At 37.0% G+C, this 25,486-nt stretch overlaps 1 protein-coding gene and 1 non-coding gene across 4 annotated transcripts; both read left to right on the top strand.

The window, feature by feature from the left end:
• Nucleotides 1-373: 373 nt before the first annotated feature.
• LOC145606347 (small nucleolar RNA R71) lies at nucleotides 374-479 on the top strand. Its single transcript, XR_014105247.1, has one exon. It is a non-coding gene; the product is annotated as a small nucleolar RNA R71 (small nucleolar RNA).
• Nucleotides 480-19,272: 18,793 nt separating this feature from the next.
• On the top strand, nucleotides 19,273-24,908 carry LOC145603806 (cold-responsive protein kinase 1-like). Of its 3 annotated transcripts, XM_081659793.1 has the most exons (8): nucleotides 19,310-19,644; nucleotides 20,500-20,522; nucleotides 21,026-21,165; nucleotides 21,442-21,557; nucleotides 21,674-21,884; nucleotides 22,076-22,313; nucleotides 23,299-23,449; nucleotides 24,309-24,908. In XM_081659793.1, the coding sequence occupies exons 3-8, from the start codon at nucleotides 21,093-21,095 to the stop codon at nucleotides 24,699-24,701; spliced, it is 1,182 nt and encodes a 393-aa protein (XP_081515919.1). In that variant the 5' UTR covers nucleotides 19,310-19,644; nucleotides 20,500-20,522; nucleotides 21,026-21,092; the 3' UTR covers nucleotides 24,702-24,908. The 3 variants fall into 3 exon arrangements, with proteins under 3 accessions (XP_081515920.1, XP_081515919.1, XP_081515918.1); XM_081659794.1 differs by lacking the exon at nucleotides 20,500-20,522 and having other exon boundaries at nucleotides 19,273-19,644; nucleotides 21,451-21,557; XM_081659792.1 differs by lacking the exon at nucleotides 20,500-20,522 and having other exon boundaries at nucleotides 19,311-19,644.
• Nucleotides 24,909-25,486: the final 578 nt, after the last annotated feature.

Here is a 25,486-nt window from a genome sequence, read left to right on the forward strand (position 1 = left end):
TATTAGATGTAGAAGGAGAAGAGTTAGAATTCATACCTCTCCCCTTAGATTGGGAGGGATGCTCTTGTTGTGAAGTGGAAGTCTCTAGCTTTGCCTTGATAGATGTCATCTCCTTGCCAAGATTGGCTATTTGAGATGTCAAATTATTGATGGCGTTGAGGTGATCGACGGAGTAGACCGCATTCCCTCCTTTGCTTAAAGACTCCCTCTCTCCTTCCTGCCAATCCATGTGGTGTATCATCACATCCTCAATTATCTCGATGACTTGCTCCTCCGTTTTGTTCATAATCGGGCCACCCGCTCCCCATCCAAGCTAGTCTTTCCTTGTGGGCTCAATCCCGCATAGAAAATTTGAAGCACTTGATATGATGGAATGCCATGATGAGGACACTCCCTTTGATATTCTTTGTATCGTTCCCATGCCTCATATATGGTTTCACTAGCCCTTTGACGGAAGCCTTGGATCAAAGCCCTTGCCTCGGCCGTCTTCTTTTGAGAATAGAATCTCCCTAAGAAAGCCGTGGTGACCTCGTCCCAAGTTCTCAAGGAGTTAGGCCTCACCTCCTTCTCAAGCCATTCAAGAGCCCTTCCTATCAAAGAAAAAGGAAATAGCTTTAGTCTCACAAACTCTTGAGTTACCCCATTTACCTTGATTGTGTTGCAATATTTCTCGAACTCGTTCAAGTGTGCAAGAGGGCTCTCATGTTTTGCTCCACTATATTGCCTCCTTTCAATCAAATTTATCATCGCGGGCCGAATCTCGAAGTCATTGGCTTGAGTGACGGGTGGAGCAATGCCGCTTGAAGCTCTATAAGCTCCCGGAGTTCCCAACTCCTTTAAAGGTCTTTGAGGTGGTGGTTCCGCGTCACCCATTTGATCTCGATCCTCCTCGAAATTGGTCTCTCTAGTTGGGGGAGTATTGAACGGCCTAGAACCGGCTCTTTTTCTCCTTCTATAAGTTTGCTCAATCTCGAGATCGTAAGGTACCAAGATCCTGTTATGAGTTCTGCGCATACACTCTCAACAAACGCAATTAGTACCAAGGCTACAAGTGTAGCCAAAAAGAAACAATTCTTTTTGAAATTTTATGGTTTATGGTGAACTAGACTCAAGTAATCAATTAGCAATCAACAACACCGTTCCCCGGCAACGGCGCCATTTTGATGGGCGCTAGAACGGTCGCTCATTCCACACTCAATCAAACACATTTATTAACAAACACCTTACAAACCAAGCATAATGACAAGTAAGAGTTCGGTCCACAAGGAACGGGATATGGTTGCTAAATATCTTAACACTTAAGCTAATTCGAAGTCAATGGTGAATTGGGTTTCGTCAAGTAGACAAACAAACTATGGTTCTAAATCAATGGATTAAAGACACTAGGGAATGAGATCCACTCAACCAAGGCAATTAGGCAAACGGGAGTAAAATAGACAAGCTATAGCAAGGACTATATGTAAAATCAACCTCATGCAATAAGAAAACAACTCACACTACTAAACTTAGATTCCTCATTAGTCTAGCAATAGATGATACATAATCAAATTAAAATAAGTAATGACATACTCAATTTACACTTCCATGTCAAATTAGGCATATCATGCTATCAAGCTCCTAAGTCAAGGGTAGCTAATCCTATCATGAAGAACTAACAAGCAATCTCATATAATCAATTTAATCGCAATACAAACATCAATGTTTCTCCCATATTTGCATAACTAACCCAAAAGGTTGAGCTTCACCCAACCCCTAGCAAGAAGACTACTCACAACTCATATTTATCAACATGCAATCAACAATTAGGGTTCTAACTACTTCAATAATTGGGGGAAAGTGGTTAACGATTGAAATAACTATCATCCAATAACAAATTACCAAGAACTTAAGAAGATTCAAATGACATGCAAAAGCAAATGAAATCAGAAATTAATTAGAAAAAGGTTGGAGAAATTACTAATTGAAGCTTGAAATTGAATAACAAATGAGGAACTTGTCTTCTACAATGATTGAGATTGAGAATTTCAAACTAATAATTGAAATCTAACTAATGATTTGAGAGTATTTATGTTTCTACAACTACAAACTAAGAGGAAGCTCTGAAAAACTTGGATTGCCGTACAATAGAGTCTAAGGGGGTATTTATATAACCCTCAAATAAAAAGGACGGAGAAAACAAGAGTCGGGATTTTCTGCAGGTGCGCACGGACGTGCCAGGGGTGGCACGGACGTGCAGCCAAGGTGGCACGGACGTGCCACCCTAAGCACAGATGTGCAGATTCGGGCAGTAGCTCAGTTTTGGCCAGGCTAACTGCACGGCCGTGCAGTTTATGGCACGGACGTGCTAGCTGAGATGCACGGACGTGCTGAAGCCTTGCACGTCCGTGCCAAATCTGGCAGTAGCTTGGTTTGGCTGGGACTGTCCTGCACGGCCGTGCAGGACATGGCACGTCCGTGCAGGGTCTTCTAGGCCCTTCTCTTCACATTTTCCTTGATTTTGCTCCATTGTCACGGCTTCCATCCTTGGTTTATCATCCATATGCCTCAAATGATCGTTTTTAGACCTACAATCTCAACAAAAACACTAACAACCCGTGAAGCAAGGGATACACAAAAATTGAATGAAAATAAGATAGAAGCGAACCAAAATGCCAATATATCGAGTAAAAAAGGCATCAAAATCACCCTAAAATCATATCAAATAACAAGTTATCAGGCGCCGATCTACGGTTTGCCTTATACGAAAACGCGTTTTTAGAACTTCCATAACTTTTGATTGCAAAGTTGGATTAAGGATTGTGAGATATCATTGCAAAGCTCTGAATGCATACTTTCTAATGCTGTTTGAATTAGGTTAAATTATGTTATTAATCAAAAGTTATGGCCGTTGGAGTGCAAGGGTGTCAGTTTTAGGGCCCGTTTTAGTGTTTTAATCATAACTTCTTCGTTTTGGCTCGGAATTGGGCTTATAATATACCGTTGGAAAGCTCTTTGAAAGGGCTATCCATCTTTATAGGCTTTGCGTGGGAATTTGATGGTTGGTTTATTTGTTAGGCTCGGTTTTCAACAATGTAGGTTCCATTAGATCCAACCATTGCATTTGACGCATTTGGGTCCGTTATTAATCAAGTTTAAACATGTGTGAACACGTTTTAGGCCTAATTAGTAATCGGACAAGGCTCTAAGATAACTTGGTCTCAATCATGAGTTTTAACTTACTTCATAATGCTTTTCGTGGTAGGGATGAAAGTTCGGTTTTCGGTTTAGTTTTTCGCCCAAACCCAAACCGAACCACTATATTTCGGCTTCTTGATTTTGCAAAACACACCGCACCACTTTAGCTTTGAAACCGAACCAAACCAAACCACCTAAAATTCAATTTTCATAAAAAAAAAACCAAACTGCACCGAATTTTCCAAGCATCTAAACATCAAATTTTGCAAAAACAAAAAAACGAACCAAACCACACCAAACCAAACCCACAACAAACCGACAACCCACCCCCACCGATAACCTCAACCCTCAACCCACAACCAACACCAACCCCACCTACACCAAACCGAAACCACCAGTCCACCACTACTAGAATTTTACCAAAACAAACACAAAGATTACTAGAACTCATAAATTAAAAAAAAAATGAAAATTAGAAACAAGAAAACATAACTTTTAAACCAAAAATGACCTTGAATTTCATCTCGAATTTGGTTTAAAACAGTCAAATTCGACTACGTGGTCGAATTTGACCATTAAAACCTTCGATTTGGCCAAATTTTGCGAATTTTGTTACTAAAACTTCATTTTGAACTTTCAACCATGAAAACCTTTGCTTTGATGTAAAAATCTTCGTTATGGCGAAATTAATTAAAAGAAATTAAATTTGTGACAAAGAGGAGAAAGACAAGAAAGAGGAAAAGAAAGACAAGAAAGAGGAGTAGAGGCGAAGAGAAAGACAAGATAGAGGAAAAGAAAAGGAGATCAAAGAAGAGACAAGAGAGAACCAGAGAAGAGGAGATCGAAGAAGAGAGAGGAAGAGCAAAGAAGAGGAGGAAAGGAGAGAGAAAGGGCGGAAAGTGGCTGAATGAAACATTAGGGTTTTTTTTTATGACTTTATATACTGGGTTTTTTAGGGTTGGGTCGAAATTTCGGTTCGGTTTCGGTTTTTCATTTTCCGAAACCGAACCATATAATTTCGGTTTCTTGATTTTACAAACCGAAACTGAACCACTTTCGAAAAAAACCGAACCATATTTGTTATTCGGTTCGGTTTGGTTTTAAACCGAGTTTCTTTCACCCCTAGTTGGTGGGAACGCTTTGCACCAGACTGAATTTTTCATGGTATAGAGCACCATGTGATTCTCAAAAGTTGATACATGGCTCTTGAGCATTGTGGTTCCGTTGTACCTGCATCTCGGCATCTTTATCTTCTCTATCGGTTCCTCCAGAATCTCCCGACAAAATGGGGAATCATCTTAAATAACCTAGATTCGTGCTTGCTTCTCCCTATTTGGGCTGGGTCCTCGCTCTGAGGCTGGTGACCTGCTGCGGGGAACTTGCCTCTCCGGGCTTACTCTAGCCTGAGCTATTTCCTCCACGCTCCATTCTTGGTTCAGATTGCAAGCTTCCAACTCCAGTACTTTTTTCCTTAGCTGGACGAGCTCCTTCTGCTCGAGGGTAAGGGTTGTGGGTGTCGGCTTCTTTACCGCCGGCTCTGTAGTTGCTGTTGTTGGTGACGAGCTCGTTCCCTTACCAAAGTTAGCAAGGACTGCCGTCATCGCGGCTAGCTGCTCCTTAGTGCGCTTAGAGAGGTTCTGAAGGATGGATGGCATGTTTACGGGCTGTGGTTTTTGGGCTATGGGTCCTGAAACAATGGGTTTATTGTTTGCGCATGTCAACGTCATACCGTATTTGAAAATGGAACTGGATCCTATCGGATTGACCGGTTTCAACGCTGCTTTAGCTGCAGCTGACGTCGATCCAATGGGGTTGGATTTTTGTGAGATGGTGGATTTGGGTTTTTCGGCGGATCCTTTAGGATCGACAATTGCTGCTGGTGTTTTTTGTGGTGTTTGGCTGGTGTCATTGGCTTTGGGTATGGGTGTTTGCACAGCTTCCTCCCCGTCCATGGTGGTTTGTCGACTAGTTCTCAGTTGGTGAACCTCAGGTTAGATGATCCTTCCCCTCCTTCTAGCGCCAATTGTTCCAGGTGTGGATCCAAGGGTTCTGCTGCGTTAGCTGGGTCCCGTCGACAACCTACACACGGAAGCACACGTAAACTGCCCTCGGGGGTGGCTCAAGGAACCACCCTCCGATGCCTAAGTTAGAGAGTGTTTAGAGAGAGAAAGTGTACTTTGAGAGATAAAAAAGTATAACAACTTGAGTGTCTAACCTCTTTTCCGTTGTACTTTGCCCTCTATTATAGGTGTACAATCTTCTTTATGGAGAGTTTGGCCTGGTCAACTCTGCGGGCTGACTCCATCGGGATGATGAGCCCCTCTTATTATTTGCTCTCTCGGTAGTAAGTGCGCACCCTAGGAGCTGGGCGATAGTTCAGCGAGAGCTATCCTATACACCTTGATTAATGAAGATTGGGGTATTCAGTTCTCTGACTCTTATGTGCATTACATGCCTGAACTCTGGTTTGACCATTGTCCAGCAGTGTTGAGATTAGTGGATCAAAAGTGCAAGAATAGAAGATCTTTTAGATTCATGAATATGTGGGCTGAGCATGCTAACTTTCAAGATATTGTCAAGGAGGTGTGGAGTACTAGGGTTAAGGGTATTCCAATGTTTAGGATCGATGCTGGTGAAACTGAAGAAATTGAAGTATGAGCTGAAAAAGTTGAATAGAGCTGAGTTTTCCGAGCTGGATATTAGATATTGGAAGCTGAAACATGTGATTGGAGAGATCCAGGATAAGATGCAGAACTGCCCTACAAATGAGATCCTGAGAAGCTTTGAAGATGTGAAGTTGAGAGAGTTCCATGAGGTGAAGAAGCATTATTTTTCTGAGCTTAGGCAGAAGGCTAAGATTTCTTGGCTTCAAGTAGGTGATGACAATACTGCTTTTTTCCACAGAAGTATTAAGTTGAAAACTTTTAAGAAAAAGGTTGTGGCTGTGAAGAATGAGATAGGGGTGGTGTGTGATAGTCCAGAAGTATTGCTAAAGGCTTTGTGGATTATTATAAAAAGCTCTTAGGTACTGATGGTGGGGACAGAGTGAATGTCAATGTTGATGTGGTTCAAAAAGGGCATGTGCTTATGGATGAGAAAGTGAAGCTTATTGGTCTTCCTTTCACTAAGAAATAGATCAAGGAAGCTTTATTCTCAATCCCTGATGATAAAGCTCCGGGTCTTGATGGGTATTCAAGTTGTTTTTTCAAGAAAGCTTGGGAGATTGTTGGTGAGGAGTTTAATGAGGTAGTTTTGAATTTCTTTGAGAATGTTAGGTTGCTTAAGGAAGTTAATTGCACTACTTTGTCTCTGATTCCAAAGGTTGAGCAGCCTGAGTCTGTGGTGGATTTTAGACCCATTGCCTGCTATAATGTGGTGTATAAGTGCATTACTAAGCTTTTGTGCATGAGGTTGAAAGTTGTGCTTCCTGATCTAATTTCTCAATATCAGAATGGTTTTTTAAAAAATAGGGAGATCATTCATAATATAAGCATAATTCAAGATCTGGTTTCTCATTATGGAAGGAAAAATGCGCAAAGCAGTTGCCTGTTGAAAGTAAATATTAAGAAAGCCTATGATTCAGTTAAATGGGATTTCCTTGAGGAAATGCTTAATGCTTTTGGCTTCCTTGGAAAATTTGTCAAGTTGGTGATGACTTGTGTTTCTAGCTTCTGCTGCTTTCTCTTTAAATATAAATGGTGGTCTGGAAGGGTTTTTTCAAGGCAAGAGGGGTTTGAGACAAGGGGATCCTATGTCTGCTCTGCTTTTTGTGCTTTGCATGGAGTATCTTTCTACAATATTTAAGTGTGTGGGTGAGGATAGAAGATTTCAGTTTCATTCTAGGTGTAGGCAGTTAAAGCTGAATCACCTAGTGTTTGCAGATGATCTTATTTTGTTCAGTAAAGGTGACAAGCAGTCTATCTCTCTACTTTTAAGAAGCTTAGCTACTTTTGCTGCTTCTTCAGGTTTGGTTGCCAATTGTGGTAAATAGAATCTTTACTGCTGCAATATTAATGCTGATGAGAAGAAAGAGATAATTGAAGAGTCTAGGTTTAAAGAAGATTTTCTGCCTTTTAAGTATCTTAGAGTTAGTGTTAGCTCTAAGAAACTGAATAAGACATATTGTCAATGTCTTATTGACAAGATTACAGCTAGAATAAGGTCTTGGGGTTCAAGAACTCTCTCCTATGCAGGAAGGGCTCAGCTTGTTAACTCTGTCTTAATGTCTCTTCACTCTTATTGGGCATCTATCTTTATTTTGCCTAAGAGTGTGCTGGATGGGATTGCAACTGTCTGCAAAAACTTTTTATGGGATGGAAAGGTTGTTTCTAACATGATTCCCCCCATTGCATGGGATTTTGTGTGTAGAAGTAAGAAGCAAGGTGGGCTTGGAATTCATGATTGTTATCTTTGGAATTTGGCAGCCTTGGGAAAGCAAATATGGAATATTGCTAGTAAACAAGACAGTCTTTGGGTGAAATGGATTAATCATTTGTATATCAAGGATAGAAACTAAAAAAGGGTTCCCTGCTCTGGTTCTGCTAGCTAGAGCTGGAAGTAGTTTTGGAAGTTGAAGGAAAAGTTAAAAGCCGGGTACTCTGGTAGTAAATGGTTAGCTACTGGGAAAGAGTATACAGTTGCTAGTGGTTATAAGCGGCTAAAAGTAGAGCATCAGGATGTGCCATGGTGTAATTGGGTTTGGAATAGAATGAATATTCCAAGACACAGTTTAACTAGTTGGATGATTGTGTGGAAAAGAATAAGAGTCAGGGCAAGATTGGCTAGATTAGGCATTATTGATGCTTCTGATTGTCCTTTGTGTGGTTTGATGGATGAGACAGTTGAACATCTGTTCTTTGGGTGTCAATACACTAAGGAATGTTGCAGGATTATAGATCAAATGAATGGGTATAAGTGTGATCCTAGTACTCTGGAGATCTGTAATGACAGGTTGATGGTTATTACAGGAAGATTCAGAAGACAGGTGGTTCAGAGCTGTTATGCAGGGTTATTGTATTCAATCTGACAACAGAGGAACAAGGCTGTTTGGGATCTTTGTCTGCAGAGTCCTCAACATGTGATGAAGAAAAGGTTGTGGGACATTTATCATAGAATGAGTGTGGTAATGCCCAAGAAAACGAGTAGGAAGAATAGGGAGTGGATTAGATGTTTAATCGCTTAGAGTTTCCTTGTCTTCTTGTAGTTCTTGATTGTTTGTTGGCTGTGTCTTGGCCTGTTTTGTTTCTGCAGTCTGTTGCAGATTATGTAGGCTCTTTTTGGTGTTTATGTGGCCTTTTCTGGGGCCTTGTATTGGTGTAAATATTTTTTGGAGGAAATAAAATTTTACCTTTTTCAAAAAAAAAAAAACACCAAGTAAAGTAGGATTAAGGTGTAACCACAAAGATTACAAGGAAGTAATCACAAAGAAAACTAGATAATCACAGAGATTAGGGTAAAGAGAGAAAGTCTTTTTGATTACAAAATCAAGCAAAGTTCAACATTAGGTTAATTGCAAAAAAAACGTCTTAAAAGCAACTTAAATAGTTCGTACAAAGCTGATTGAAAACGGGAAAAGGTTCGGCCGAACACAGGGTAGGTTCGGTCAAACTACTGGGTAGGTTCGGCCTAACCTAGGGAGGTTCGGTCGAACTGTCCTGCTCCTGGTTCGGTCGAACTTTTGGAGTTCGACCACTATTGCAAAACTGACAAAATCAGGTTTGAAACTGCCTAGGTGGTTTCAATCGGACTTCCTAGGTTCGGCCGCACCTCTTCAATTCTTCTTGTCTTCTAGTGTGACGATGGTTAACCCCAAAAGGTGACCTCCAAGGAGCTTGGCCCGACTTCGTGTCACGACACGTGGCACGTCTTCCACTAAGTTCCATGAATCTGCGTCATCTAAGATAAAAGAACTCTAATATAGTATAAGAGCAAAAGATTTCCTTAAAATTCCTCACAAATCAAAGATAGAATCAATAATATTCTTTGATCAAAGATCAAAGTTCGTTTATCAATTTACAGTAGCCCAAATTCAAGTAGTGTTGTGCTAAATTTTTTCTTCAAAATCACATTTCTGTGATTATTTTCTTCTTAGTTACCTCAGATTTTGACAAAAATGGTGGAATCAAGCAATTCTACTCAAAATGCTACTTCAGATCCTAGCTCAATCTACTACATTCATCCGAGTGAAAATCCAACTGTTTCTTTGGGTTTAGAGAAGTTTAATGGTGATAATTATGCAGATTGGAAGAGAGGAATGGTTTTAGCTCTTTCTATGAATAACAAAATGGCCTTCATAGATGGTTCATGTCCTAAACCAGATTCTGCAGATCCTAATTTCAATGCCTAAAATAGATGCAACAACATGATCATCTATTATCTTCTGAGATCTTTGGATGATACTCTTTCTAAGAGTGTTCTTCACTTCACTACAACACATGAGATCTAGAAGGATCTTAAAGACAGGTATTCAATAATCTCAGGCCCTCAGCTGTACTCTCTTCAACAGTCTTTAGGCTAAATTAGTCAAGATAATTCTTTAGTAGCTAAGTATTTCACTAAAATCAAAGGAGTTTGGGATCAAAAGGAGGAAAGATTGATTCGGTTTCTTATGAAGCTAAATTCAAAACATGCAAGTGTTCGAACCAACATCTTGATGATAAATCCTCTTCCTAAAATTTCAGCCGCTTACAATCTGTTGATACAAGATGAAAGATAGAAAGAAATAATTGATGTGTATAATAAACACTCAGGGATGACCTTTGCAACTGGTGATAATCAAGGATTTGGTTCTAGTACCAGTTTACAGTACTGCTGCTAATTCTGATTGAAGACTAGCTTATGTAGGAGGAAACAAGAAATCTAACCTGTTTTGTGAGCACTACAAGATGACAAATCACACAATTGATAAATGTTACAAGCTGAAAGGTTATCCACCTAGACCTGGTTATGGCAAATTTAATAAAGGAAAACGAGTTGCAGCTATTGTTTATGGTGAAGATGATTCAGATACTGCTCATATCTCTAAAGAACTGTTCAGTTAGTTCATGAGCTTCATCAAGCAGAACTAAACTGATGATGATGGAAAGGTAACTAGAATGGCAAACATGACAGGTAATAATACTTGTTTAATTACTTGCCTAGATTCCAAATGGATCATATATAGTGTTGCTACTAATCACATTTGCTCCCACTACTACAAAATAGACAATACATAACGCCTAAAACAATGAATATAGAACACGTTAGAGGCGTTCTTCAACTAAGGTGCCTTATAAAGTATAAAAGACGCCTCTTGAAGGCGTTCTATATACTACTTAATATAGATCGCCTAACTAAGATAACTTCTTCCTATTCTATGTACAAATTAAATAAAATACAAGGAAAAAAGAACGGTTATCTTATGTTAGGCGTTATGTATTAGTATAAAAAAGAACTCCTATGTTAGATGACTATTCTCTTTTCCTTAATTTTTTTTTTTTAAAAAAAAATTATTATTATTATTATTTAAAAAAAAAATTATGTATTGTATTTCAATTGCAGTAAGTAAAGAAATAAAAGAAATCGTCAATAATACTCATCTTCACTGTATTAATATTTCAATGATACAATCATACAATTTCAATACTGTACAAAGAATAATCAAATGAATTGAATTAGAGCATATTTACATATTATTTTAGATACAAAAAACTATGAAACAAAAAAATATATATATCAAGAGCAGTCTCCGATTATGATTGCTCAGCATTTGGATTTTTATCAGCTAATCAATTGTTCATGATGATGAAAACGAAATTTCTAGTCTACTGAATGAATTAAATGAAAGGAATTGTGTCTTTCGAACAAGTGTATTATTCTGATAGTGGGTTCAGAATCATTAGAAAGCTAATATATTTAGTAAGGTCAAGTGATCAGAATGCCTCGGTGGAGGCCGCTTCCGATCAGTAATATTAATGCATAATTAATATTACAGCTTAATCTTGACTAAACCATTCGGGTCACACCCCAAGCAAATTAACGAACCGACTCGACGAATTAATTCGGAAGAAATTAATAAGTCGCCCGAGTATTAAATATTTAGACGTCGGAAATTCGAGCTTAGAGCGTCGAAACCGAGCGTCGGACGTCGAGTCAAAAATAGTAAATGACTAGATGCGCAAATAATAATAAATCGACAATATTCCCAAAATACCCCTAGCATCGGAATGCCCCGAATCCGAATGCTAGGGCCATAATATGCTAGCACAGGTGGCTAGCATGCGCACCATGCCGATCCATGGTTGGCTGGCTGGTGCGTGCTAGCGCACCGTGTCTATCAACAACTAGCAGCCGCAAGCATCCCAAGGCAACAACTGCTAGAAGCCCGCACTTGGAGTGCGTGGGTTGCTAGCCATAGCAGCAACCCGCAAACTCCAAGTGCGGGGGCTGGGCTTCGGCTGGGCTTAGGCTCGGGTAGCTAGGGCCGAAACTAATGGGAAGCATGTGGGGGTGAGGGACATGTGGCACAAAGAGAGTATGGAGTGGGGAGCAAGTATGGTCCCCTACTCTCCAAGTGGTCCTCACTTCCCTTTACATGTATTAGTGCCACTTGTAGATTTATTATTAGTTTTCATATTTATTTTATTTTAACTTTAAAATAAATTGTGGAATTTCATGATCCCACATTGATGGGATAGAAATTCCCACTCTCACTCCTCCTTATAAATACCCACCTTGGGTTTTGGGGAAGAGTACTTGAGTAGGAGTTCAATAGAGTATTGCATTAGCAAAAACTCTTAAATTCATATAATACTCGGGTTTCGGTCGGACCTCGCTATCCCCAAGGTAACGGACCTAAAAGTCGGAGTTCGCATTTGCGGGTGGATTTCCGTTGGTGGCTCTCGTAATTTCGGAGCTAAAGCTTTCAAGTAAGAGCTCATCCGTTAGGGCGAAGCACGCTTCAAATGTATATTCCTATTTTGCCCTTCTTGTTTATTTTTTATGCTTTTATGGTTTTATTAATTGCGAGTGGATCCTTGGCTCGGGTTTGTTTCTGCGGTGAGTCAGACTCACCAAACCCGAACATTTAATGTAGTGTACTTCTTCGAAATTAAACCCGCAAAAGAAAATTGAGTAATGTCATCAATTTATATAATTGATCCACACAAAATATATAGCGAGAAAACCGAAAATTGATGTTTAGGAGAATGAGTTAATAAGAAAAGCAAGTTTGAGAAAAAGATCGTCGAGGGTCTCGACAAATTGACGCATAACCTCAAAATTATGATAATCTAATATCCTAAAAAGATACAAAATTTCAAAATCAAATTCAAAAACCCTGAAATTCAATCAGCTAATCTTATAAAAAATCATATAAAGTAACACAATCACAAGACAATTTCAGTGATTTGAACAACACCTTACAAGCACAATTCCTTGAACTTTGAATATACAGGCATAGATCTACAAAAAATGCATGATAAAACCCTCCCCCCCCCCCCCCCAAAAAAAAAAAACAGAGAAAAGGGGGAAAAATATCGAAGGATCCGCACAAGATGAACGAAAAATGGGCTGTGAGCTTCTATATCTTGACTTTGTTCAATCTAAAAGATTTAAGTATGAAGAGAAAGAGTAAAAGAAGAATTTCCACTAAAGAAAAAGTGTAGTTGAATGAAGAGAAGGGGAGGTGGAGAGGCGGTAGAAGGGACAAATAGGAGGGTTAGGTTTTGATTAGTGGAGTGGTGGGTGGAATAAAATACAGAGCAAGTACTAACTGATAAATCAAATAAAACAGTTATCATACAACATTGTTTTGTATTGTAAAGTCATATGCTATATTTTTATATTGTTATTATGGTAAAATCAAATGGAACCATTAACAAAGAGGGGCGTCCTATTTGATTTGGCTAGCAAAACTGTCTTATATCAAAGGCGTTCGATTTTACTCTAGAGAACGCTTGTCTAACTTGACAGTTGTGTACTGAGTGTTACTTTTTCCACTTTTTGTGGTAGTGTCCAGATTAGATTTCTTTGGTTCATATGCTCCTTTTGACAAACTACTTAATAAAATCACAGTAGCTGATGAAAAGAAAGTTGAAGTTGAGCATATAGGAACTGTTAAATTGGTAACGGCATAATTCTGAATAATATATTATATGTGCCAAATTTACAGTTTAATTTGATTTCTACACATAAGTTGTGTAAGGATATGAGCTGTGAAATTGTTTTCACTCATGATAAGTGCATGATTTAGGATTTTCATAAAAAAATCCCTGCTTCTTTGTAACTTGGAGATAAGGATCATGTGGAGAGCAGTCTATTAGTGAATTTGGCAGTAGCCAAAGAAGCAAAACTCCTACACTTAAGATAAGGTCAGTTACCATTCAATAAACTGCATTATTTGAATGCAAGTTTTCTTAATAAGTGTTGTATAAATTCTGTTTGCTAGATTTGTCCAATGGCTAGCTAAACAGACTAGGAAACCCTTTCTTGTTTCAAGTACTAAGTATAATAAGTGCTTTGATTGTTACATATAGATGTTTGGGGGGCTTATAAGGCTAAGACGTATGATGATTGTACATATTTTCTCACAATTGTTGATGATATGTCAAGATATACTCAAACATTTTTGAAGAGAAATAAAACAAATTCAGTTGATATTTTGGACTTGTTTGGTATTATCCAAAATCAATTTGAGGTGCAAATTAATTCTATTAGAACTAACAATGCCAAAAAAATTATGCGAGAGGAGAATTTTGTCAGTTTTTCAGAAGTTTGGGATTTTTCACCAAACTAGTTGTGTAGACACAACACAACAAAATGGTGTTGTGGGGAGGAAGCATGGGTAACGTACTAACTGGAGACATCTAGGTCTTTATTTTTTCAGTCTAAATTACCTATAAGGTATTGGGGAGAGTGTCTCTTGATAGCCACACACTTGATTAGTAGAATGCCCTTTAAGTAGCATTGGTTTTGTTACACCATGTGAGATGTTGCATAAGACAAAACCTAGCATTGATCATTTGAGAGTTTTTGGGTGTCTTGCCCATGCTAATACACTGAAAACACATAGATCTAAGTTTGATCCAAGAGCTACACCTTGTGTTTTCTTGGGTTATCCAACTGGTCAGAAAGCTTACAAGTTACTAAACCTAGAATCAAATAAGATATTTGTTTCTAGAGATGTATGTCTGTAATACCCGAATATTTTATAGTTTTATATTATATATTTTATAAAAAAATAGTTATTTTTATTATTATATCACTTTCCTAATCTTATATTTTTATTTGAGAGTTCGAAAAGTTTTAAACCTATTTTTTTAGCTTAAGTAGGCTCTCTGTTTTCGGAGTCTATATAACCTATATTATGAACCCTTATAATATTTGTTACTCTATGTCAATCCTTTTAATATTTTTGCCTCTTTATATCCTTCGTTTGTCATTCCGTATATTATGCAAAAACCCTTATTAGCTTGCCCTCTAATTCTTTTCTCTAATATTATTCTTTCATCATGAGACCTTTTTATTATAGTCAACTAGATATTTTACGAGACCATCATTATGACATTTGGTGATTGTTGTCAATCTTGGCACAATTAATTTTATCAACCCATTCGACTTGAATTTTTAGAGTAGTAGTTAATTCTTTTTCGGTTATTAGTGGTGTCTCAATGTTTAGATATTTTTTTCGGAAAGGTAATCACACGATCTTTGGAGTTGTTTGTATAATTGTTTTATATAACTATAGTATGATTTGCGCTTCATATGTATGATTCATGTATTTAATTATATGATTTGGTCAAATTTAATATCTTGTTACTATTATTGTATATGATTGATTGTGTTATTATGTTAGGGTTTTTAATGTTGTTGCTTTAGGGAGTATTATTATTGAGGTTTAGGGTTACTAATGCAGAGTATTAATTTTGGGTTGAGATTTGATTATTTTGGGTGCTAGTATTATTACCCTAAGAGTTGAGATATTTATTAATCGAATTGTTATGTTATTTGGGAATCTGTGCCATTGTTGAGATATAATCTATTAGTTTGTGAATGATTATTTGATCAAGTATGAGATCAAAGAGGTTGAGATTATTATTTTGTTCTTGGTTTGAGGCTCAGAGTTATAGACCTAGTCCTTGGTATGTTGGTAATGAGATAATGATCATGAGTTAAGAATGAGGTACAATCTTTATTTATATTTTTCTATGGTACCCTACAGTGGGAATTGGTCTGTATGTGGTCTGGTTCAAGGTGTTTTCTAATTATTGGGAGTATTCAAGTTTTTATACTTATTGGTTTGTTATTCGAATTGCCCATGTCCAAGGCTAGGTATAAAACAACGAGCATGGCGTACTTATTGGTTAGAGGAGTTAATTGAGTAAAAGTTCGTATTAATATTCGAGGTTGAGTTTGATAAAGGTTATTTTTAGAGTAGGGAGTTATTTCACTCTTGAGGTGTATATGTGTAATGTAGTTTTGAACTACATTGTTTAATTGAGTTGATTATATTAATTATTCTATTACTCTTTGTATTTTGATTGGTGATGATTACTCATCTTTTTGCTGGCATGTGTGTGTTTGTTTGTTGTGCTACTTGTGGTTGCGGCCATGTCTTTTTCTTATGGTGGCCCTGCGACGATCTATTTTGGAATTTGTCCATAATGGTGAGCAGTCAAGATTTTCTAAGCAGGTTAAGCAAGTGATCGTAGCTAAAGGAGCTAAAGTGTTTCGATTAGTTTGTTATAACGAGTTTATAAAGTTGTACAAATAGCTCACTTAGATTTATTGGGTTGTAATTATTGGGATTTTGTAAGCCTTAACACTTGACAGGTTGTCGAGTGTGGCGGTAATACCTCTGATTTAGGTGTATGCTTCCGCAATTTTATTTAAAGGTTGTCTATTTTTCCTCTATTTATTGTTTATTATTAGTTAGTAAATCGGGGATGTTACAATGTCACTTTCTATGAAAGACATTTTCCTTTCCATTACTTACAACCTTGTGAAAAACCAAATCCTATTTTCTTACCTGCAAACACACCCTTTAACTTTGGTGCAGACTTTGATATATGTTTTTGCTCAAACATTAGAAATAGCCTCAGGCACAAGACGAAGGATTTTGCTAACACTAGTTCTAGTTCTAGTTCTCTTGTTCTGCAAAACAACAGCTGAATTCCACAAAATATTCAAACACATACCCAAACGTAATCCCAACAACCCCAAACACATACCCAAACACAACTCCAACAACCCCTTATACTAGATAGACAGTCCACTAGACCCACTAAGAAACCAAGTTGGATAGATGATTATGTTTGTGTTGTGACTTGTTCCCCACACTAGTGTAACATAGTCAGTTTTGAAGAAATGCCTACACCCTGCAAGGCATTTATCACTGGTTTTTGTTCTCTCACTGAACCTACAACCTATTTTGAAGCTTCATATCATCCTGAATGGGTGGTTGTTATGAACAAAGAGCTAGAAGCTTTGGCAACAATTGGAACTTGGGAGGTGACAAATTTACCCAAGGGAAAGAAAGCAATTGGATGCAATTGGGTGTTCAAAATAAAGTTAAAAAAAGGATGAAACAGTTAAAAGGAAGGCAAGACTAGCTAGTTGCAAAGGGTTTCACTCAAAATTTCGCATAGACTATGATGAGACTTTCTCACCTGTGGTTACAATGGCCACTATTAGGTGTCTATTGTTTGTTGCAGCAAGCAAAAACTGGCCTCTACTTCAGCTGGACATCAATAATGCCTTTTTACATGGCACTCTTGATGAAGAAGTTTATATGAGAATACCTTCAGGTCTTCCTAATATAGATAACAAGGTCTGTAAGTTGCTGAAATCTCTATATGAGCTAAAACAAGCTAGCAGGCAGTGATTTACTAGACTTAATTCAAAATTGCAAAAGAAAAGGTTCATACAAAATAAGAGTGACTACTCTTCGTAATCTACAAATCAGAATCTGATCTTTGCATTGCAGCAGTTTATGTAAATGATAAAATTAAATGTTTCTATTTTGGAAGATCTGAAGTTACATCTGCATACTGTTGGGAGAGCTTAATTTCTTTCTTGGGATTGAGATAGCTCGGGATTCAAATGGCACGCTTTTGGTGATGTATAGAGGTTGTTAGAAACTTTTTGGAAGTTTGTTAAAAGCTTTGTATTAAGGGTTTTGATATATATAGCTCCTAGATTGTAATATGTAAGTAGATTTTTCATTATAATAAAAATCTTAAGGACTGCTAAAACTCTATTACCTGTTAATTTGAAGTTGTTTGCATAAGAAGGGGAGTTCTATGGTGATCCGAGCAAATATAGGTGTTTAGTTAGGAAGTTGAATTTCCTAACTCACACTAGACCTGATATTTCATTTGTTGTACAAACACTCAGTCAGTTCTTGCGAGTCTCCAAGAATCTTGCATGTTCAAGCTTTGATACATGTGCTGAGATATATTGCTAGCAATTGGTCAAGGGATTTTGTTACAATCCTCAAACCAGCTGACTCTTCAGGCTTACTCAGACTCAAATTCGGCAACTTGTCCTAATACAGAAGATTTGTCACAGGTTATCTTATGTTGCTGGGAAAGAGTATTGTATCTTAGAAGTCTAAGAAGCAGTCTACACTTTCTAAGTCCTCCATAGAAGCATAATATAGGGCTATGGCTGTAGCTGCTTATTAAATCACTTGGTTATTATTGGGTGATATAGGGGTGACACACCTTAAATTTATCAAGCTGAATTGTGACAATCAGTCTGCAATTTACTTAGGCAAAAATCCTATTCATCATGAAAGGACAAAGCATATTGAGCTTGATTGTCACTTTACAAGGGAAAAAGTGTTCCAAGGTTTAATCAAGCTTTCATACATTCCTACAAAGGAGCAACTAGCTGATTTATTCACTAAGTCTCTACCTTCACCTCATCTCCATGAGTTATTGTCTAAGCTAGGGATGTCCTTCACTCAACCACATCTTAGCTTGCGAGGGGGTAATGAGAATCATGATCAGCAGCCTGATCATGACGATCCTGATCATAGGTTGAAGCATCAAGCTTTTGATCAAGCTGAAGATGATACAGCTGCTTTTCCTCAAGGTTTGGATCAGTGATTTGGCAGCTATGTATGTTGAAGCTTTGGATTAATGAGCTAGCAACGCTGTTACAAAGTTGATGAGCTGGCTTATTCTGTTATTACTTCCTTTTTCACGCTTTTGGTGATGTATAGAGTTTGTTAGAAACTTTCTAGAAGTTTGTTAAAATCTTTGCATTAAGGGGTTTGATATAAATAGCCCCTAGATTGTAATATACTAATATGTAAGCAGATTTTTCATTCTAATAAAAATCTCTCAATTCTTCTTCCTATTTTCTTTGTTTTTCTGAGTTCTAAGATCAAAGAACTCTAATATATATATATATATATATATATATATATATATATATATATATATATATATATATCACATACATACATACATACATACATACATATCACATTCTTATGATATACTAGAAGGTTGGGTGTACAATAACTTATTATAGATCAGGTCTATTCTAGTCTTTACCTATAAAAAATTACTCTTTACAAGCTTGAAAAAAAAGTTACCATGAATCTCAACATTTTTATGCAAGCTTTATCACATGTAAGACTCCCTCAAAGTTACATTCTATCTTTTTTTCTTTTTTTGAAAGAAAGTACTCCCTCCGTCTAAAAAAAACGACCCATTTGGCCAAAACTTTGTCCCAAATAGAATAACCCATTTGCATTAAAACACCCACGAATTTGCTACAATATTTGTGCAAAATTAGCTTCCCCATATAAAAATTTGATTTTTCATGTTATTTTATTGCTTTCTCTCTCTATTTTTTTTTACAAACCCCATATAAATTTATCTTTCCAATATACTTTTACTTCTTTTTACTTAACTTCCTTAATACCCGTGTAATCAACCCAAATAGGTCGTTCTTTTTGGAACGGAGGGAGTAATATTTTATCTCAATGTCAATATGTTGAATGAGACACGTATACTACGTACTTCGTATATGAGAACGAGGAAGTATTTTGAACTATTGATACTCTATGAAAGTATGAATCACAGAATCAATGAATGACAAAAAACACATTATTCTGGTTAACAACTTAAAGCAAATCCACACCGTATTAGCTGGTCAACAGCCTGGTCAATTTGTTGAAAAGAAACATAAAATATTAATCACACTTGTCTTCCATACTTTCTCCTACTCTGATGAGCAGACATTGAATTTCAGGCATTCTTCCGTTGACCATTATTACTTTGCATTGTTTAATTTTCTTTTCATATTTGCCGTGTTTTTTTCAAAATTTTCTTTTAAGTTAACATTTCTTTGCTCCAATAATAATCACCATTTTACAACCTTTATTTGTACGGAAACATTTTTGCAGACTTTTCTTCCTTTTTTTTTTTTTTGTGTAAAGAAGTTGAACAGCATTCATACTCAATTCAAGCACTCAAAGTAAGTTCTATGATTTTGGTTTCATGTATGTATGTGTAGTTTGAAAAGTGTAAAGTTATGGAGTAATTAGAAGGGGGCGAAGACGTAGACGGGATTTGATCTCGGGTATTACTTAACCAACTAAACTAGTTGACATCCCGAGATGGGTTTTATGTTGATGATGGATTGACATTGGATTGGGTGGAATTTTCAATTTTGGGATTGTGTTGGTTTTCTATGTAATAAATTTGTTTTGGTGGGTTACTGGGTTAGTTGGCTTCAATGATTGTTTGATATTTAACTCATTAAGTTCTGGGAAATTCTGGTTAAGTTATATATTGTTTGAGATTGTTTTAGTATTGAAAAATGTGCACTAAAATGTAGATTCTTCAAGTTGTGCAGAAATTTTGGGGGGTTTATATTATTTAGAGCTAGATTATTCAAGTTGTGCAGAATTTTTGAGGGGTTTAAATTATTTAGAGCTAGATTCTTCAAGTTTTTCTGAATTTTTGAGGGGTTTAAATTATTTAGAGCTAGATTCTTCAAGTTTTGCAGAAATTTTGAAGGGTTTAAATTATTTTCAGCTATCTCATTACATTCTTACTTGTTATTATGAGGGGTTTAAATTATATTGAGCCATCTAAATTACATGTATAGATTTGTATAGTTTGCAATATGATAGTTTGTAATATGATTAATATGTGTAGAATGTAGAAGGTGGAGAAGGGAAGGGAATTTTTTAGTCCAATTTGTTTTCTTGACTTAGTTGAGGAAATTAAGGCTCTTAGATTCAATTTTAGGGATTTCGGTTTTCATATACGACTTGTTCATTGTCTGAGTTTGCTTAAGCAGTAATTTGAATTGCTTTCTTTCTAGGTATCAAGTGCACCAAACTTAAGGTTCTTATTTTTCAAGCTTTGGAATTTTGGTCTGCGCTTGTGACTTGCTTACTGTTCTGTGTGTTTTACGGTTTAAGGAAGTAATTGAAGGACTTTTCTTCTAGGTATTATGTGCAGTTTCGTGCAAATGAATGCTAAGAACTGTTGTTTGTTGAGAATTCTTCTCACCCTAGTGTCACACATGTCTTAAACATTGATAAAAGTTAGTTGCAGCCCTGCAGGCATATGAACTTGATGACTATGTATGATATTCATTTAAGACCACCAAAAATTGTAATGAATCATTGATGCTGAATCTTGATGTCTTCCGAAACTGTCAGTATTGCTTTTTTAGCATAGCAATCTAGTTAAACTTTGCAATGAATTTTAATCAAATTTTTTATTGACTTTATTAGATGTCTCCGAAGAGACAACTGATTATAAATCTGTACTGTTATTTATTTATTTATTATTTTCCAGCTTGTGGTATTTAGTTAATGTTTGAGCAAAATTCTATTTTGCAGGTGTTTTGGTAATTTTGTATTAACAACTTTTGGTTATAAGGACATCTCTTCGTGGTGGTTTCATAGTATGCCTTGTTTCCCTTGCTTGTTTGGTAAAAGAGTAGAGTCTGCTGTCAGAACTCCTGCTGCTGCTGCTGAAGGTAAACGCTTAAGAGTAGTCATAGCATGTAATTATTACAATTCTGTATCTTTTTCCCCAATATATGTTTTTTATGTAAGTTCTTGAGGTTGATTCAACTTTGATTTTAAAGAAGTTTCATAAAACAGTAGAGGGACTACAAATACTAAAGTATTATGTAGGATGTCTATGTTCTGTGAGTCGAAACATATTGAAATCCATGGTTACCAAGATTACTAACTGCACTTGTTCCAATTTCTCTTGTTTGAGGATTTCTGATTGATTTGTTTTATGACAGAATTTGCAGGAGTTCAGAATGTAAAGCTGTACCGCTACAAAGAACTTAAAGTTGCTACTGATGACTTCTGTATAACCAACAAAATTGGAGAAGGTGGTTTCGGGTCTGTGTATAAGGTGACAACTTAATGCTATCACATTATCAGCAGCATAATATTTATGAATGCATAGAGAATTTGTTTAATTGACATCTTTGAAGTCAAATCAATTTAGAATATATATTCTGTTTGCAGGGAAAGCTTAAACATGGAAAGGTTGCTGCCATCAAAGTTCTGTCGGCTGAATCGCAGCAAGGGGTTCGTGAGTTTTTGACTGAGATAAAGGTGATCTCAGAGATACAGCATCAAAACTTAGTCAAGTTGTATGGCTGTTGTGTGGAGGGGAGCCATAGAATACTCGTTTACAACTATCTAGAAAACAACAGCCTTGCACAGACTCTACTAGGTAACTATTACACATTTTGTCCATATTAGTAGTCTCATCATATTCATATAAGGTACTTTTCCTAATGACAGATTCTAGAAGGGTGGGTTTGCAATGATTTTATGCATAAATTTTCGGGAAATTTTTTATCTGTTACTGATTTTAAGTGTGCAAGTATCTCAAGGATAATGACCTAAGCTTTGTAATCATAGGCAGGGGAAACTGTAGCATTAAGTTTACTTGGAGAATACGTTGGAATATCTGCGTAGGAATAGCTCGTGGGCTAGCTTTTCTTCACGAAGAAGTACGTCCACATATAGTGCATAGAGACATCAAGGCAAGCAATATCCTGCTCGACAAAGACCTCACTCCCAAAATTTCAGATTTTGGTCTTGCGAGGCTTATGCCACCCAATGCCACTCATGTTAGTACACGGGTCGCTGGCACATTGTAAGTGAGAACTTATTCTTTGTTTGATCTTTTTCTTCATTAAAATCCTTGAACTCAGAATGGATAATATGAAGCAAATTAGGTTTTCAATTTTTAATACGTTGTAAACGATCATGTGTTCCTATTTTACGCCAGATGCTTGGTCTAATCAGGTAAGTAGATCATTATACCCCTGCCTCAGTTCTTCCAGAATTGGTGTTGTTCTGTGCTGCTAAAATCTTTGTTCTTACTGCTCACTTTTCTATAAATACTGAAGTAATATAGGAAGTAGTAAATTGCCATATCAGAAATCGCTGCTGCACTTTTGGTCCTGTACTCTTTCCTTTCATAGAATCTCTAACAATACAAGAACATAATCTTCCATTTATATACACCAAATCAGGCATAAACCCCTAGGTGGTTTAGGTTATTATCCATTTGGCTGTTGTTCCCTAGATTGTTTAAGTTGCTTTATAAAAAAAAAGGTGGAAGCACATGCATCAACATTGACCCTATGTTCTCAAGAATCCCTATCAATATTAATTCTCCCAAAACTTAAAAATTCTTCATGATTTCTACGTTGTGGACTCTATTTTTAAACAGTCTCTTGTGCAATGGGACTGAAGTTATTGTGAGTCCAGCAGACCAGGGTGACCTTTTTTTTTCTATCTTAGTGGTGAGTTCTTACTTCTTTGGGAGGTTTTTTGACAATGTCTCCCAATTAGTTTTCGGATGATCTCACCCAAGATTTGCTTATACTTTTATTCAAGCAAACAACTAAGGAAGCTGTAGGTTTAAAATTCAACTTGCTACACCACGTTCAGCAACTGTCATCTTTGCATGTATCAGTACTTTAATCATGCAGCGAGAGTTTTGTATATTTATTTTATTCAATCAATTGATTTATAAAAAGTATACCGTGCTGACATTCTCCATAATATCTTTTATAGATGTGTATACATTAGCTTCCCTTTACATTCTGTGATTCTTTCTTCTTCTTCTCCAGAGGCTATCTGGCTCCAGAATATGCAGTAAGGGGCCAACTGACTCGAAAAGCAGATATATATAGTTTTGGTGTTCTCCTGGTGGAAATTGTCAGTGGCAGATGTAACACGAACATGAGATTGCCAGATGGAGACAGATATCTTCTAGAGCGGGTAAGAGTTTATTCAAAAGTAGATGTAACTGCTGTGACAGAATAATAGTTGAAATGATTATTCATAATTACATGTGTCTTGGTCACTTTGCTTAATATCTTCTCAAAAGCGGCTTAATTAACCTAGCTTATGATAGGTTGTTCGATTCTGAGATCTACAGAATGTCAACATGAACCTTTACGTAGCATTACTAGGTAGGAGAGGATCTTGGTGATTATTGAAACTGTTCAATGCAATTTTGGAATGGAAGTTCAACGAGTAAATATCTTTTTCTGTTTACAATTACTATGAAATATGGTTGTATGAATATGGAGTATATGCCACTCATATTTTGATATCTGGTTGAAGATAATGTTTTTGTGTTCATACTCAATTATGTTGAAAGTCACAACTGCTCAATCTCAGCTTTAATTCACTGTGGATTAAATCTGTCTCGTACTGTAATTCCTCTGCTTTTCATTTCATGGGTTAATGGGGTGGCAAGAATTCTATGTATTTGTAATGGAGATGTGTCCAATAGTGACGATTGGTCCAAATTTCCCGATTCCCACCACCAGGACCTTAGCGTACAATCTGGGCTGTTTCCCTCTCAACTTTGGATCATAGCACCCAAAAACTCTGGTCTGTATCACTTCTCTGCATTGGCAGATTGACAAGCATATGGTCGTTGACCAAGCTAAATGAAAAAGATCAATCCCTACATCTCAGTGTAATTGACTAGCTTCTAAATGGGGCATATAAGGGAAAAGTCAAGTAGAATGACATTGGATATATGAGGCAATTCGTATTAACTAGCTGCATCATTTGTGAATTCTTTGTGTTTTGAAACTTTCTATTAATCACGTGTGTTTTGTCATAGATATGGGAATACTATCAGCGGAAGGAGCTTGTAGAACTGGTGGATGAATCATTAGAAGGGCACTATGATGTAGAGGAGGCTTGCAGGTTCCTCAAGATAGGCCTGCTTTGCACCCAAGATGCTCCCAAGCTTCGACCAGCCATGTCAACTGTGGTGAAAATGCTGACAGGTGAAAAGTGCATCGATGAAATGAAGATAACAGCACCAGGATTGCTCTCTGATCTCTCTGAAGTTACAATCCGGAACACCCACGGCAACACTGATACCAGAACTACGTCTGTTGACAAAGATTTATACTCCAGCTCAGACAGCATGAACAATTCAACCTTTTCATCCGGAGCTTCTACTAGTGCCACATTGACATTCACAGCAGTTAAAGAAAGAAGTCTGTAGAATTCTGGATTGAATCTTCCTGAGAATCCCATGTCAATGTACTTAAATTTGAAAGTATTGAAAACCAAACAGGTGCACATAGATAAGATTAGTTCATTTTTTTGATAAACCTATAAAGAAAAGTAATGGACATGTTTAATGCTCAGGGAGCTCTTGTACAGCCAAAAAGTTGCAACTAAGATATGATAAGGTAAAAAAATTTCACTATATTCATGTAGCCAGAGGGGGGGCCGTCCCAGTTGATCAGCCTGATCAACAAAATCTTGTTAATCAGCTGCATTTGTGGGCCCCACCTCACCAAAGAAATTACTTTTATATTGAAATGTACTGATGGTGAAATGGCTAAGATGACGGTCAATTTTTAACGTTAGAAAGGCTGTTAGTAACGTCATTACATTCTAAACTAACGTTCCATCCCCACCACTACGATTGCCGCTACGCTCAGACGACTCAAAATTCGTAATTTCGAACATCCTCGGCCTCCAATTTGTGCAGCAAAGTTCGATTTCAGGCGTTTTCAAACATGGCTTCAGATTAGGGTTTCGAAATTGGGGGAATTGTTAACAACTCCTCCAATTTGTGCAGCAAGGTTCAATTTCAGGCATTTTCGAACATGGTTTCAGATTAGTGTTCCAAATTTGGGGGAATTGACGAATATGGAGGTTATGTTTCAAATTGGGGAAACTGACGAATGCGAACTTCCGAGTTCCAAGTAACGGAGGGTAACAGATGGAAAAAATGTTGACTCTTCCGCCTTTGCCATGTTACATTGTCGTTTTCCCTTC

Source organism: Chenopodium album, chromosome 22 (assembly GCF_948465745.1).
Source record: "Chenopodium album chromosome 22, dcCheAlbu1.1, whole genome shotgun sequence".
Lineage (NCBI taxonomy): Eukaryota > Viridiplantae > Streptophyta > Magnoliopsida > Caryophyllales > Amaranthaceae > Chenopodium > Chenopodium album.